The sequence below is a fragment of the Saccopteryx bilineata genome, chromosome 3 (genome assembly GCF_036850765.1).
Source record: "Saccopteryx bilineata isolate mSacBil1 chromosome 3, mSacBil1_pri_phased_curated, whole genome shotgun sequence".
NCBI lineage: Eukaryota > Metazoa > Chordata > Mammalia > Chiroptera > Emballonuridae > Saccopteryx > Saccopteryx bilineata.
This window is the reverse complement of record NC_089492.1, coordinates 35002957-35015327: the sequence shown is the minus strand read 5'-3', so window position 1 is coordinate 35015327 and position 12371 is coordinate 35002957. Positions and strand designations below refer to the sequence as shown.

The 12371-nt window shown below is 40.3% G+C and overlaps 1 protein-coding gene across 3 annotated transcripts in view; it reads right to left on the bottom strand.

Moving 5' to 3' along the window:
• ANKRD46 (ankyrin repeat domain 46) overlaps positions 1–12371 on the bottom strand; it is a 34137-nt gene that overhangs the window by 5579 nt on the left and 16187 nt on the right. For 2 of the 3 annotated variants that reach the window (XM_066265943.1, XM_066265944.1), the window contains exons 2-4: positions 6847–6946; positions 3530–3860; positions 1694–1852 (exon numbers count right to left, since the gene is read on the bottom strand). In XM_066265943.1, the coding sequence (XP_066122040.1) occupies positions 1694–1852; positions 3530–3840 (470 nt within the window). In that variant the 5' untranslated portion in view covers positions 3841–3860; positions 6847–6946. The remainder of the gene's footprint in view (positions 1–1693; positions 1853–3529; positions 3861–6846; positions 6947–12371) is intronic. The other variant, XM_066265946.1, reaches the window with a different exon arrangement.

Genomic DNA, 12371 nt, shown 5'->3' with positions numbered 1-12371 from the left:
AGAAAGATGAAAATAAATTTCAAGTTATGTTGGAAGAATATAATCTGTAACAAATAATAGATAGCAGTGTTATTAGCTTGCTTGCATTCTGACAGTCAATCCGAAGTTCACAGGTGAGAGAAAAGGTCTTGCAGATGCATCTTTGACTTCCTGCACACTTATCTACTTATCAGCTTTCAGTGATAACTCATGAGACGCACGCACTGTTCTGGAAGTAAAACTCTTTAACTTCTTTGGACAGTAATAAATATTTGAGTGTCTCAACAAAACAGTCCTAAGCTTGAGAGTGGAATTAGCGGTCCTCAATATACCAGCCAGCACATGAAGAGGGAGGAAAGCAATCATGGGCACAGAGAAACTGAGGGGTGAACCATGAAAATAGAGGATTGGATTTAGAACTCAAAGAAACAATGATCCTAATGGTCTAGGTCTGTGGTGGTGAACCTTTTTATAAAAAACGCCCACTTCTGCAGTGCTGGTCAACCTGGTCCCTCCTGCCCACTAGTGGGTGGTCCCACTTTCATGGTGGGCCTAGGGGAGCAACCAAACGGCACCGCGATTGGCCCACCATGAAAGCTGGAATGCCCACTAGTGGGCGGGAGGGACCAGGTTGACCAGCACTGCAAAAGTGAGTGGTTTTTATAAAAAGGTTCACTATTACTGGTCTAGGTGGTCTGTGATCCTAAACCCCAATCTATTCATTCAGCTAGCAGTCAGCAGCTGATGAGGGTCCTTGAAATATATTGCACTGACAACCATGTGGGAAGACTATAATAAGCTCATAGCCCTTACCTGGAATAACCAGGAAGGCTGAAACTCCATGGCAGTCAATGAAACTACATGCTAGTACAACCAAGTCTGTTGAGCCAGTGAGGCCAGGAGAAAAGATGATTTGTCACCTTTTAGAGTTCCCTAAACTGTGTTCTGGACTGCTTGTAGGTAAGAACAGTGAGAGATTTAAGACCCAGTTTGCCCTGGCTGGGTAGCTCAGTTGGCTAGAACATCAGCTCGATACGCCAAGTTTTATCCCCAGTCAGGGCATATACAAGAATCAAGCAATGAATTCGTGAATAAGTGGAACAAGGAATTGATATTTCCCTCTTTCTCTCCCTTCTTCTCTAAAATTAATAAACTAAAAAAAAAAAAAAGACCCAATCAGTCACTGTATCTGAGCTCCAGTTACTCCCAGGAGCCCACATTCCATTTGTTCCACCCATTCTCACTTCCACGTCACTGAACTGTGTGCATGGTAAGTTTCATCTTGTTCCTCTCCTCCTATTTTACTTTCCTCACCAGTCTACTTCCCTACCATTTAAACTACCTTTCGGTCTTTTCGAATACTACCCCAATTCTTAGCCTTACTTCTCGTTCTCTCCCGCTTTGAAGTCCCATTCCCTCTGTGACCTGTACTAAGACCTCCAGCCCCTCCTACTCAGCTCTTACCCACCTCTTCTCCCCGTGCTGCCCAGGCAGCAGGGTTCCTTGCACAGAACCTTATGTGCATAGTAGACACCTAGGAATTTCTGTTAATAGCTTTTCAACTGTAATCTAGAGTCATAGGGACGTATATAAAGTTTAAAGAAACTATCGAAGCTCTGTTCTTGAAAGTAAATAAATATAAATTGCACAAAGTTTCCACAGATGACCCAGGGATTCAACGTGACTTGCCCATTCAAAAACATATCTTAAGTACCTTTCACTCTCAGCTGTCTGCATGGTCTCCAGTTTTGAGTGGGTTCCTCTGTTAAATCCTTTCACCTCCTGTTCTTCCAAAGATTCCAGCAATCGGATGACATCTTTATTCACTCCCCTGCGCTTGGCCAGAACTAAGGGTGTGGCACCTTGATGATTGCTAAAAGAAAGGTCATAAATATAAAGAGGTCATCACAGTATTTGTACTACATTGTTAGTACTTACTGTATAGATTGGGGGTCCCCAAACTTTTTACACAGGGGACTAGTTCACTATCCCTTAGACCGTTGGAGGGCCGGACTATAAAAAAAACTATGAACAAATCCCTATGCACACTACACATATCTTATTTTAAAGTAAAAAAACAAAATGGGAACAAATACAGTATTTAAAATAAAGAACAAGTAAATTTAAATCAAACTGACCAGTATTTCAATGTGGGGCACCGCAGCCGCAGACCGGATGTGCGTCAATATGATGCGTTTCCGGAGCCATGATGCGTGCCTCCCGTGTCACCGGAAGTAGTACTGTATGTGAGCAACACCACACTTTGCGGTGCTCCTCACATACAGTACTCCATATACAGTACTCCTCTCACTGACCACCAATGAAAGAGGTGCCCCTTCCGGAAGTGGGGCGGGGCCAGATAAATGGCCTCAGGGGACTGCTTGTGGCCCGCGGGCCATAGTTTGGGGACCACTGGTATAGATAGTGAAGAATGTATAAGTCCAGTTAAGTCAAAACTTCAACCCAGAGCAGAACCAATGGTCAAGCTGAAACCTGAATTTTGAGTTAACCTATTTTTTTCCCTTTTAGAGAAAAAGGAAAAGGAATATATAGGCAAAAGAGTGAATAAATGAGAATAAATAAAAGAAAAAAAGGGCATCTTCCCAGAAATTAATTTGGAAAGTCTAATACTAGATTCATTTTTATTTGAAATTTACATTTTATGGGAACAATGTTTTTATTTTTAAAAAGTTTAAGAATTAAAAATAAAAGACAATCCCAAAAGCAAACAAATAAGCTGCTTTGGTTTATCTAGCTTTTAACATTGAACAGGGCAGAGTCCGAATAACACTGAATCCCATAGTCAATCCCCACCACATGCCATCTATACGGTAGCAGAACCACTTATCTTATTCAGATTTAGGAACATTATAGCACCTAATAAATTAGGGCAACATGTAACTGTAGTTTAAAGGTCAAGCTTAACTTTAAAGGTGGCCTGACATCTTTCCCACTCAAGAGAGAAAGTATCTCCAAAACAAAGAGAATCACTTCTTCAAATTGTTCAGTATAAAAAGGACTCTGAGCCCTAGAGAGATTCTGAAACTAGTGTGAAATATTATATGACAGAAGGCAAACAAGTTTTGGAATCAGGTGGAACTAGGTTCAAATTCTAGTGAGGTGACCTTTGTTAAGTCACTTAATCTTCCTTGTCTCAACTATTTCATCTGTAACATAAAGATAACACCTACTTCAAGAGCTATTCATTGAGGATTGAATGAGCTAACATAAGTAAACACAGTGTCCAGCCCATAACAGATTTCCAACAAATTTTAGTTTTTCTTTTTCCCTTGTCTTACAATAGACAATTAATAGCAGAACACAGCCACTATTTTCATAGAAGAACTTATACTGCTTCAGCATAAATCCAGAAGTCAGCCTCTTGTTCCCTCACTCCCCTAACAAGGTCCCATTGTTTTCAATGCCTTTTTGAATGTGTCATTACAATTGATCAATGAGGAAACAAAATCCTTAGAATCCACAATTAGCCCACTGGTTGAGAGACTAAAGGAAAGAAATGACTAGATTTCAGAAACGACAGAGAACTTACCAAATATCAATTTTGAGTCCATTGGACACTAAAAATTGAATAGTATCCACATGACCACAGAGATGAAGAGCTGTGTTCCCTTGATAATCTGTGGCCAGAAGATCTGCACCAAATTTATGCAACAACTGACAGATGTCTACATTCCCACGGGCTGCTGCAAGGTGAAGGCCTGTTCTGCCCCTGCTGTCACGAATATTTGGGTCAAAGCCACTTTCCAAAAGCCGCTTGGAATAGTTGAAGTCTCCATCAATACAGGCTTGTAGCAAGGGCACATTAGTCTGAGAAGAATCATTCACAAAAACGTAGGACATTGTTCTGATGTGGTGGATGCCTATAATGAAATGTGGGATGAGATTCGGTGAAGCCAAACTAAACCAAAACAAAGAAGTCACTGAGAAAGGTACTGGTTATCCTTCTGGGCTCCTGCCTCTGATAAATCACCTCACCAAACAGAAACAATGTTATCAGTTATATCTTAATTTCCTTTAAAATGTCTTATTTCCTTCATATCTGCTGGGTCAAAATTACAATTAAATTACTAAAACGTTCTAGTTTGCTTTTCAACAGGTAAAAAGATTGAGATGTTTTTAAAGTTAAGCAAGATATAACTGCTTAGATTTAAGTTTACTGCATTTTCAGAAAACATGAATATGAGATCCTTAGACTTCAAAGACATACCTACACATACTTGCTAATAGAGATTCTAATTTAAAACAAAGTAATCCTTCATATATTTGCTTCTAATTGTATTTGAGATATTCTACATAGTAAATGGAACTATATGCTCAAAAGTTAACTAAATCAGCAGGATAAAAACCCAGCAAATTAACTTAAGCACTCAATAAGGTCCTGCTAAACGTTGTGTTTATAGCATAAACTTCAAATTTTAATAGAAAGAGAAAAGCTAAGGAAAGCAACCAACTGAACTTAAAAATTGGAAATATCATGAAATCAATTCATATTGTCCTTTTTTTTTATTAATTTTAATGGGGTGACATTGATAAATCAGGGTACATATGTTCAGAGAAAACATCTCCAGGTTATTTTGACATTTGATTATGCTGCATTCCCATCACCCAAAGCCCAATTGTCTTCCGTCACCTTCTAACTGGTTTTCTTGATTGTCTATCTTTTTTAGAGTATTAATCCTTTTCTGCTGTTTTATGATATCTACATATCACTTTACCAAACTCCCATTGTCTGAAGACAGAGACGAGGAAAACCAGGTCTGTCTGGGAATAGAGTGGGACAAAGGCAGCAATCCCAACAGTGTCCACGCTACTATTTCATCCCCCTGAGCAATGCAGCTTTACCAGTTTGACCCTATCTCTCTCACTGATACCTCTCTGCCCCAGTGGTCTTTCAGTGTCTCTCCCTTTCTCTCAGTGTCTCCCTCTCTCTCTCTGTGTCTCTTTCTCCATGTCTCTCTGTCTGTCTTTCAGTATTAGTATCTTTCTCTCTGTGTGTCTCTCTCTGTATCTCTTTCTCTCTTGGTGTGTGTCTCTTCCCTGCCCCCCCTCTTGGTTCATATATGAATAAGTTAATGCCTGATGAATCTTTACTAAGGAACTGAGAAGAAAATAAACCAAAACAAGAAAACACAAAGGCAGAGACTGATATGTCTATTATAGAGATGACTCCCCTTCTCCGGTTACAGAAGCTTAGGCAGACATAAGCTTGGCTTGTAATTTATCAGGCCAAGTCTTTCGTTCTGGAACACTAAGGGAATTGGATGCAAGACCAATCTATTCCTGCACCTAACCTGCAGGGTATCAGGAAAGCACGGCTGTGTAGTTTTATGAGATTCTTGGGTCCCTACTCCTTTTTTAGCCTGGTCTGCCAGCAGAACCACTGTCCCCCTAGTGCTGGGCTTCCTTAAACTAGAGCTCTGTTGCTGCTCTGGGTTTTGTGTGTAAAGGGAAAACATTAACAAATACTGAAGGCCTGTGCTGAGCTAGGCACTGCATTAGAGCTTTTCACTGAATTTTATTTAATCTTCCTAACAACTCCATGATAAGATTTATTGTACCTGAATTTTAGTAAGGAGTCACTGAAGGATAAGCCAAGAAAATGGCATGGTCTCATTAGTCTTTCAGAAAGATTACTTTGTGGGCAATATGAAGAGGTTAGATTGGAGGGGGTCAAGACTGGAAACAGGGAGATCAATCAGTAGGTCATTTTAGAAATTCAGGCAAGAAATGATTAGAGCCTGACCTGAGGCAGTGGCAGAGAGAAAGGAACATTCTAGAGAGGGAGAAGATAAAATGAGCACAACTTAATGATCTGCTGGATATAAAGAGTGAGAAGTAGCTGTTAGGGATAATTCTAAATAAGGGGGAAATCTGCTTATGATTAAGAATTACAGAGATCAAGATAAAATAAACTCTAGATTATGACATTATATAATATTTTTTAAAGAAATTAACCTGATGAGAAGAAATTACTCAATACAATTGTCAAGAATTTTCTTTTGCCCTGGCCGGTTGGCTCAGCGGTAGAGCGTCGGCCTAGCGTGCGGAGGACCCAGGTTCGATTCCCGGCCAGGGCACACAGGAGAAGCGCCCATTTGCTTCTCCACCCCTCCGCCGCACTTTCCTCTCTGTCTCTCTCTTCCCCTCCCGCAGCCGAGGCTCCATTGGAGCAAAGATGGCCCGGGCGCTGGGGATGGCTCCTTGGCCTCTGCCCCAGGCGCTAGAGTGGCTCTGGTCGCAATATGGCGACGCCCAGGATGGGCAGAGCATCGCCCCTGGTGGGCGTACCGGGTGGATCCCGGTCGGGCGCATGCGGGAGTCTGTCTGACTGTCTCTCCCTGTTTCCAGCTTCAGAAAAATGAAAAAAAAAAAAAAAAGAATTTTCTTTTGATGGTAATCTCCCTATTTTCTTCCCACAACATTCATTGGATTGGATCATTAAAACTGGAACATTAAAAAAGACAAAGCTATAAAACACTTTTAAAAAATGAAATACAATGTAAGTGCTTTTCAAGATGTAATGTGTTTTGGTTAAATTGTGTATGAATAGATTCTGAAACAATTTACTTGGTGTTTTGGTTCAAACACAGTAAGAATTCTTGTGGTTTGCAGACTGGGATTCTTTTGAATGTTGGCTCAGTTTAAAAAAAAAAGAAAGAAAAAAACGCCTCTCTTGTCTATTTTTTAAGAAAAAAATGTGTGCTGCATTTTATGAGTTTCTTTGTGCCCTTGAGAAACTGCTAATTTTACCTTCAAATTCAATAACCTCAATGATAGATAACATTTTTTATTCTCATTACAGAACTGAATCTGTCATAAAGCAAGGCCACAACAGAAAATACTCACGTAAGCCCTACGATTAAATCTTTTTTCAGTGGTCACCTGGCAATTTCTCTGAATTCTTAAGAAGGTTCAACAGGATATCCAGAAATGTACCAGCAAGGATCTAAAGTAAATAGAAAATTCGGTTATAACAAAGATGTGGTGTGAAAAAGGACTTGCTGTTCTACTAACACAGACAAGTTAGTGGGTAGATATTTTCCAGAAAGTCTATGGGCAAGGCATCGATTTATGAGCCTAGTAAAGAAACTGACAAGTAAAAAAGCAATAAAAAGGAAGAACAAAAGCGCTTAATAAAGAGTGGCTCTGTTGCCCATAAACAAGAAAGAATGGACAGAAAGATAAAAGAAAAAGAATCACATTATGAAATTATGTGTCATCAGTAGAAAAAAAAAAACTGGGCTCTGACAATTCACTCTTAAGTCGCTGGAATTCAGAACGCATATTTTTCAAGTAAATGGTGGCTAGATCTGCGCCTAAGATTGTCCTCCCTCTTTTCTTTTCAGTGTGAAAGAAAAACTGGCTCAAATCTATCTGCAGTCTTCGTCACATGGCTGATCCCATTCCTCCTAACTGTGGTGTCGCTCCATTTCACACTTTCGTTGGGATCTAGTCAGGTGTCCACTCTGCACACTGAGAGATATTTTGAGAGTACCAACTGTCTCACTGCACTCTCCTCTTGAGGGATCGTGGCAGAGGTAGTCGTGGACAGGCAGTAAGGACCATAAAAAATCAACATTAGCCTGACCTGTGGTGGTACAGTGAATAAAGCATCGACATGGAACAATGAAGTTGTCAGTTTAAAACCCTGGGATTGCCTGACCAGGAGGTGGCGCAGTGGATAGAGTGTTGGACTGGGATGCTGAGGACCCAGGTTCGTGACCCTGAGGTCACCAGCTTGAGTGCAGGCTCATCTGGCTTGAGCAAAAAAAGCTCACCAGCTTGGACCCAAGGTCACTGGCTCGAGCAAGGGGTTACTCGGTTTGCTGAAGGCCCACGGTCAAGGCACATATGAGAAAGTAATCAATGAACAACTAAGGTGTTGCAACGAAAAACTGATTGATGCTTCTCATCTCTCTCCGTTCTTGTCTGTCTGTCTCTATCTATCCCTCTCTCTTTCTCTCTCTGTTCCTGTAAAAAAAACAAAAACAAAAAAAAACAAAAAAAAAACCCTGGGCTTGCCTGGTCAAGGCACATATGGGAGTTGATGCTTCCTGTTCCTCCCCCGTTCTCTCTCTCCCCTCTCTTTCTAAGGATAAAATATTTTTTAAAATCAACATTAATTTGTTAAAGAAACATATACTATGTGCCTGACATGTGCCAGTACCATGCTAAGTAGTGGGACATATAATCTAAATCCCAAATTTATAGCTCCGGCTGAAATTCAGGACCTTTCACCGGGTCATTCATGTTCACTGTTAAACTTACGCAGAGAGCTGATTAATGAAGCTCCATTTACAATATGTAAGTCAGGGCGTATCATAAGGGCTATCAGTGCTAGGTTGGAAGTGAAGACCAGCACTGACAAACTATATGCGAGGACTGTCCCACAACAATGTGAACAAATAACACGATGACTGGTAATACACAAATATCTACCCTCCTCAATGTTTCCTAGTTTTCTTCAAATCTCTAATATCAACTTAGACAAATTTATTGTCACAGAGACACTTAATCAATTTCCTTGAACAAATATTCTGATTCACCTAAAGCCCAGTATTTTCACTTCTTTTTCTGACTCCTGGAGCTAAATTTCCATGAATAGAGCCTCTATCTAATATATAACCTGGCCTTAATTTTCAATGTTAAAATGGTACAGGGGGGTTACTCTGAAGACAGTAGGGTTCACATTACAAAAAAGGACAAGTTTACTTCTTGTTTGGAGATAGAATTAGATTCCATAGCTACACCCACATCCTACCCCAGTAGTCTTAATATTCTCTTAAATCCACAAAGGCATTACTACTAACATTTTCTTTTGATATAACAAGACTTCATGATAAAATAAATGTAATAAAATTATAGATTTATGTGGTTTCAAACAATATTGTACAAATGCATTAGATCTAATGCCTAGAAAATTGCTAAGAAAATGTCTAAGACCCCAATCAGATCTCCATCACTAGAAATTTATCCATAGCTTCCTCAAGAAGTTTGAAAGTGAATAAAATTCCAGACACATATTAACTATGGTCTAAGATGAAAAGGACTGAAGATTTTTTGTGTGACAGAGACAGAGAGAGAGAGAGTCAGAGAGAGGGATAGATAGGGATAGGCAGACAGGAAGAGAGAGAGAGATGAGACGTATCAGTTCTTCACTGCGGGAACTTAGTTGTTCATTGATTGCTTTCTCATATGTGCCTTGATGGGGGGGGCTACAGCAGAGCAACTGACCCCTTGCTCAAGCCAGCGACCTTGGGCTTCAGGCTAGCAACCATGGGGTCATGACTATGATCTCACGCTCAAGTCAGTGAGCCTGTGCTCAAGCCGGTGACCTCCGGGTTTCGAACCTGGGTCCTCTGCGTCCCGGGGACTAAAGGTTTTTTAAATTAAGCTTTTTATTTTGGGATAATTATAGATTCACAAACAGTTGTAACACATGTAAGAGCCTATGTGCCTTTTACCCAGTCCCTCCCCCCCCCAGAGTAACATTTTGCAAAACTATAGTACAATATCACAGCCAGGATGCTGACACTGATACAGTCAAGATAGATAGAGGAGGTTTCTGTCACCACAAAGATCTCTTACATTGCCCTTTTACAGCCACACCTATTTCCCTCCTGCCCCCACCCAAACTGTCCCCTGGAACCACTACTCTGTCTTCCATTTTATAATACTGTCATTTCAAATATATTACATAAATGGAACCATACATTATATAACTTTTGGGAATTGCTTTTTATTTTTTCATTCAACATAATTCTCTTGATATCCATCCAGGTTGCCTCTTTCAATAGTTTGTTTCTTTTTTTATTGCTGAGTATTATTCCATGGTAAAGATGTATGTACCACACTTTTGTTTAATTATTCACCTATGGAAGGACATCTGGCTGTTTTCAGGTTTTGGTTGTTATGTTAAAGCTTCTAAACATTCAGGTACACATTTTTATGTGAACATAAGTCTTCATTTCTCTGGGCATATAAGCACAAGTGCAACTGCTGGGTTGTATGGTAGTCTAAAGATTTTGACAAAAAGATTATTGATGGACCTGGCCAGGTAGCTCAGTTGGTTAGAGCTTCGTCCCAATATGCCAAGGTTGTGGGTTTGATTCCTCAGTCAGGGCCTATATAAGAATTAAACAATGAATAAGTAAGTGGAACAACAAAACTGATATCTCTCTGTCTCCCTTCCCCTTCCTCTCTCTAAAAATCAATAAATAAAAATTTTTTAAAAATATTGAGTTCTGAAGGTGCCTACCTTCCCCATACAAAAAAAAAAAAAAAAAAAGAATGAATGATTTGTCTGAATGCCTCAAGGAACCAGGAAAGTTATCTATGGAAGAGCTCATAGGACCAAGCATTTGGAAGGGCTCAGGTGGATACTCTGATCTTATCAGAGGGAATAATAGAAACCATTCCACAAGTAGAGTTAGAGGCACTAATGTGTGAGTATGAGCAGTGAACTAGCAACTTTCAAGATTCACAGAGGGAAGTCTGTTCCCCCTGTGAATCGATGTGCAAGCTAACAATATTGAAGTTTGCTTTTAGAGGTGGGGAATGCCGGAAGGAGACATGATACAGTCCAACTGTCCTGAGAGGGGTTACTTTTAGGTGTATGGGACTCTGTAGAAGCAGTTGTTCTACTGCCAGAGGCTGTTAAAAGAGTGTGGCTACTCCATCCAGAATGTATCCAGAGATGGAGAGCCTGGGTTTGAAACTCATTTCAGCTACTTACTAATTGTATGACTTCATCACTCAAAAATAACAATTACTACCCTCCCAAAACTGAACACAGCTCTTGGGGACCAGTCCTTTACTATACTGAAGACAGCTTGCAAAGAACATGGATCTACTGATTACAGAGCAGTTTCTAACAGTGGGCGACCTCTAGTGGGTAGTAAAGACCTCCAGGGAAGAAAAAGAGAACTAGTTCTTGGCAGAGGGAAAACCCCAAGAACAGTTAACAGTAGGGATCAACAAGCCCCAGAAAGTTCTCTGCTTGTTCGGTATGGTTTGGTTCCTAAGGACAGTGTCCACTGACTGTTTCAAAGGCTGACTTGCTGGGATTGTTAGAAGCAAGACTTTGATGGTCAGGTCTTATAAGGCTGGTGCAGCCCAGCATTTAAAACTCCTAACCCCGTGCGCTGTGGCACTACCTGAAAAACTTCACGCGGATGGAGTCATTCATCCTTGGGGACAAGGCAGTCAGCCAGAACTCAGTTACAAGAACTCCTAACACTAAATAACGCTGTCTCAATCCAAATAACAAAACAATAAGGAGATCTTGGTGGAAGCTTGTAAATCATTGACTTGATGGGAAGTTCTTGTTAATATTCCTTCTCTTTTATATATTTTTTATGTTAATCTGAGGTCAATCTGCACAACTTTGAGTATTCTTTTATTATGATGATTACTAAGTGAGAGGTAGGAGGCAGAGAGAAAGACTCCCACACCTGCCCTGACAGGGATCCACCTGGCAAGTCACCTATGGAGCATTGCTCTGCCCATCTGGCAATCCAGCTATTTTGGCGCTTGAGGGCCAACTTGCTCAAATGAGCTGTGGCTGGGGGGGCGGGGGGGGAGGAGAGGGGAAGGGTAGAGAAACAGATGGTCGCTTTTCCTGTGTGCCCTGACTGGGAATCGAACTCAGGACTTCCACATGCCTGGCCAACACTCTACCAAGTGAGCCAACTGGCCAGGGCCAAGAGAGTATTCTTGATGGTTAAAAACTAATGGAAAGAACATGTTCTATGTTAACATATACTTAAAAAAAATTTTTTTTATTGATTTTTAGGGGGAGGTAGGAGGAGAAGCAGGAAGCATCAACTCGTAGTTGCTTGCTATATGTGCCTTGACTGGACAAGCCCGGGGTTTTGAACCATCAACTTCAGTGTTCCAGGCTGACGCTTTACCCACTATGCCACCACAGGTCAGGTAACATATACTTCTTGTACAGTAACTTTAAATTGGTCTTTCATATCCAATATCACCAACCATATATAATGTGTTGATTTATTTTTCATTTTGAAAGGTCACTAGAAAAGAATTCCTAGTTCAAATGGATTGACTACATTATGCTTATATAGCAACTTTAATCAGAGATCAAAATACCAGACACTTCAGCAAAATGCAAGAAACACATATGGCATATCTGAAGAGATACATTATCACACCTATTGCCTATGTTTTGTAATGTAAGGATAAAAGTACAGTACTAAAACCAAGTGAGAATGATATATAGTAAATGGAACCCCAAAATCTGGATTCTCTCTACCTCACTTAGTTAATTCTTGCTCTCTTAAAAGAATAGTTACTTTAAAAAATAAAATAACCTCAAAGAACCATAATACAAACAAAAACCTTCAACAAAG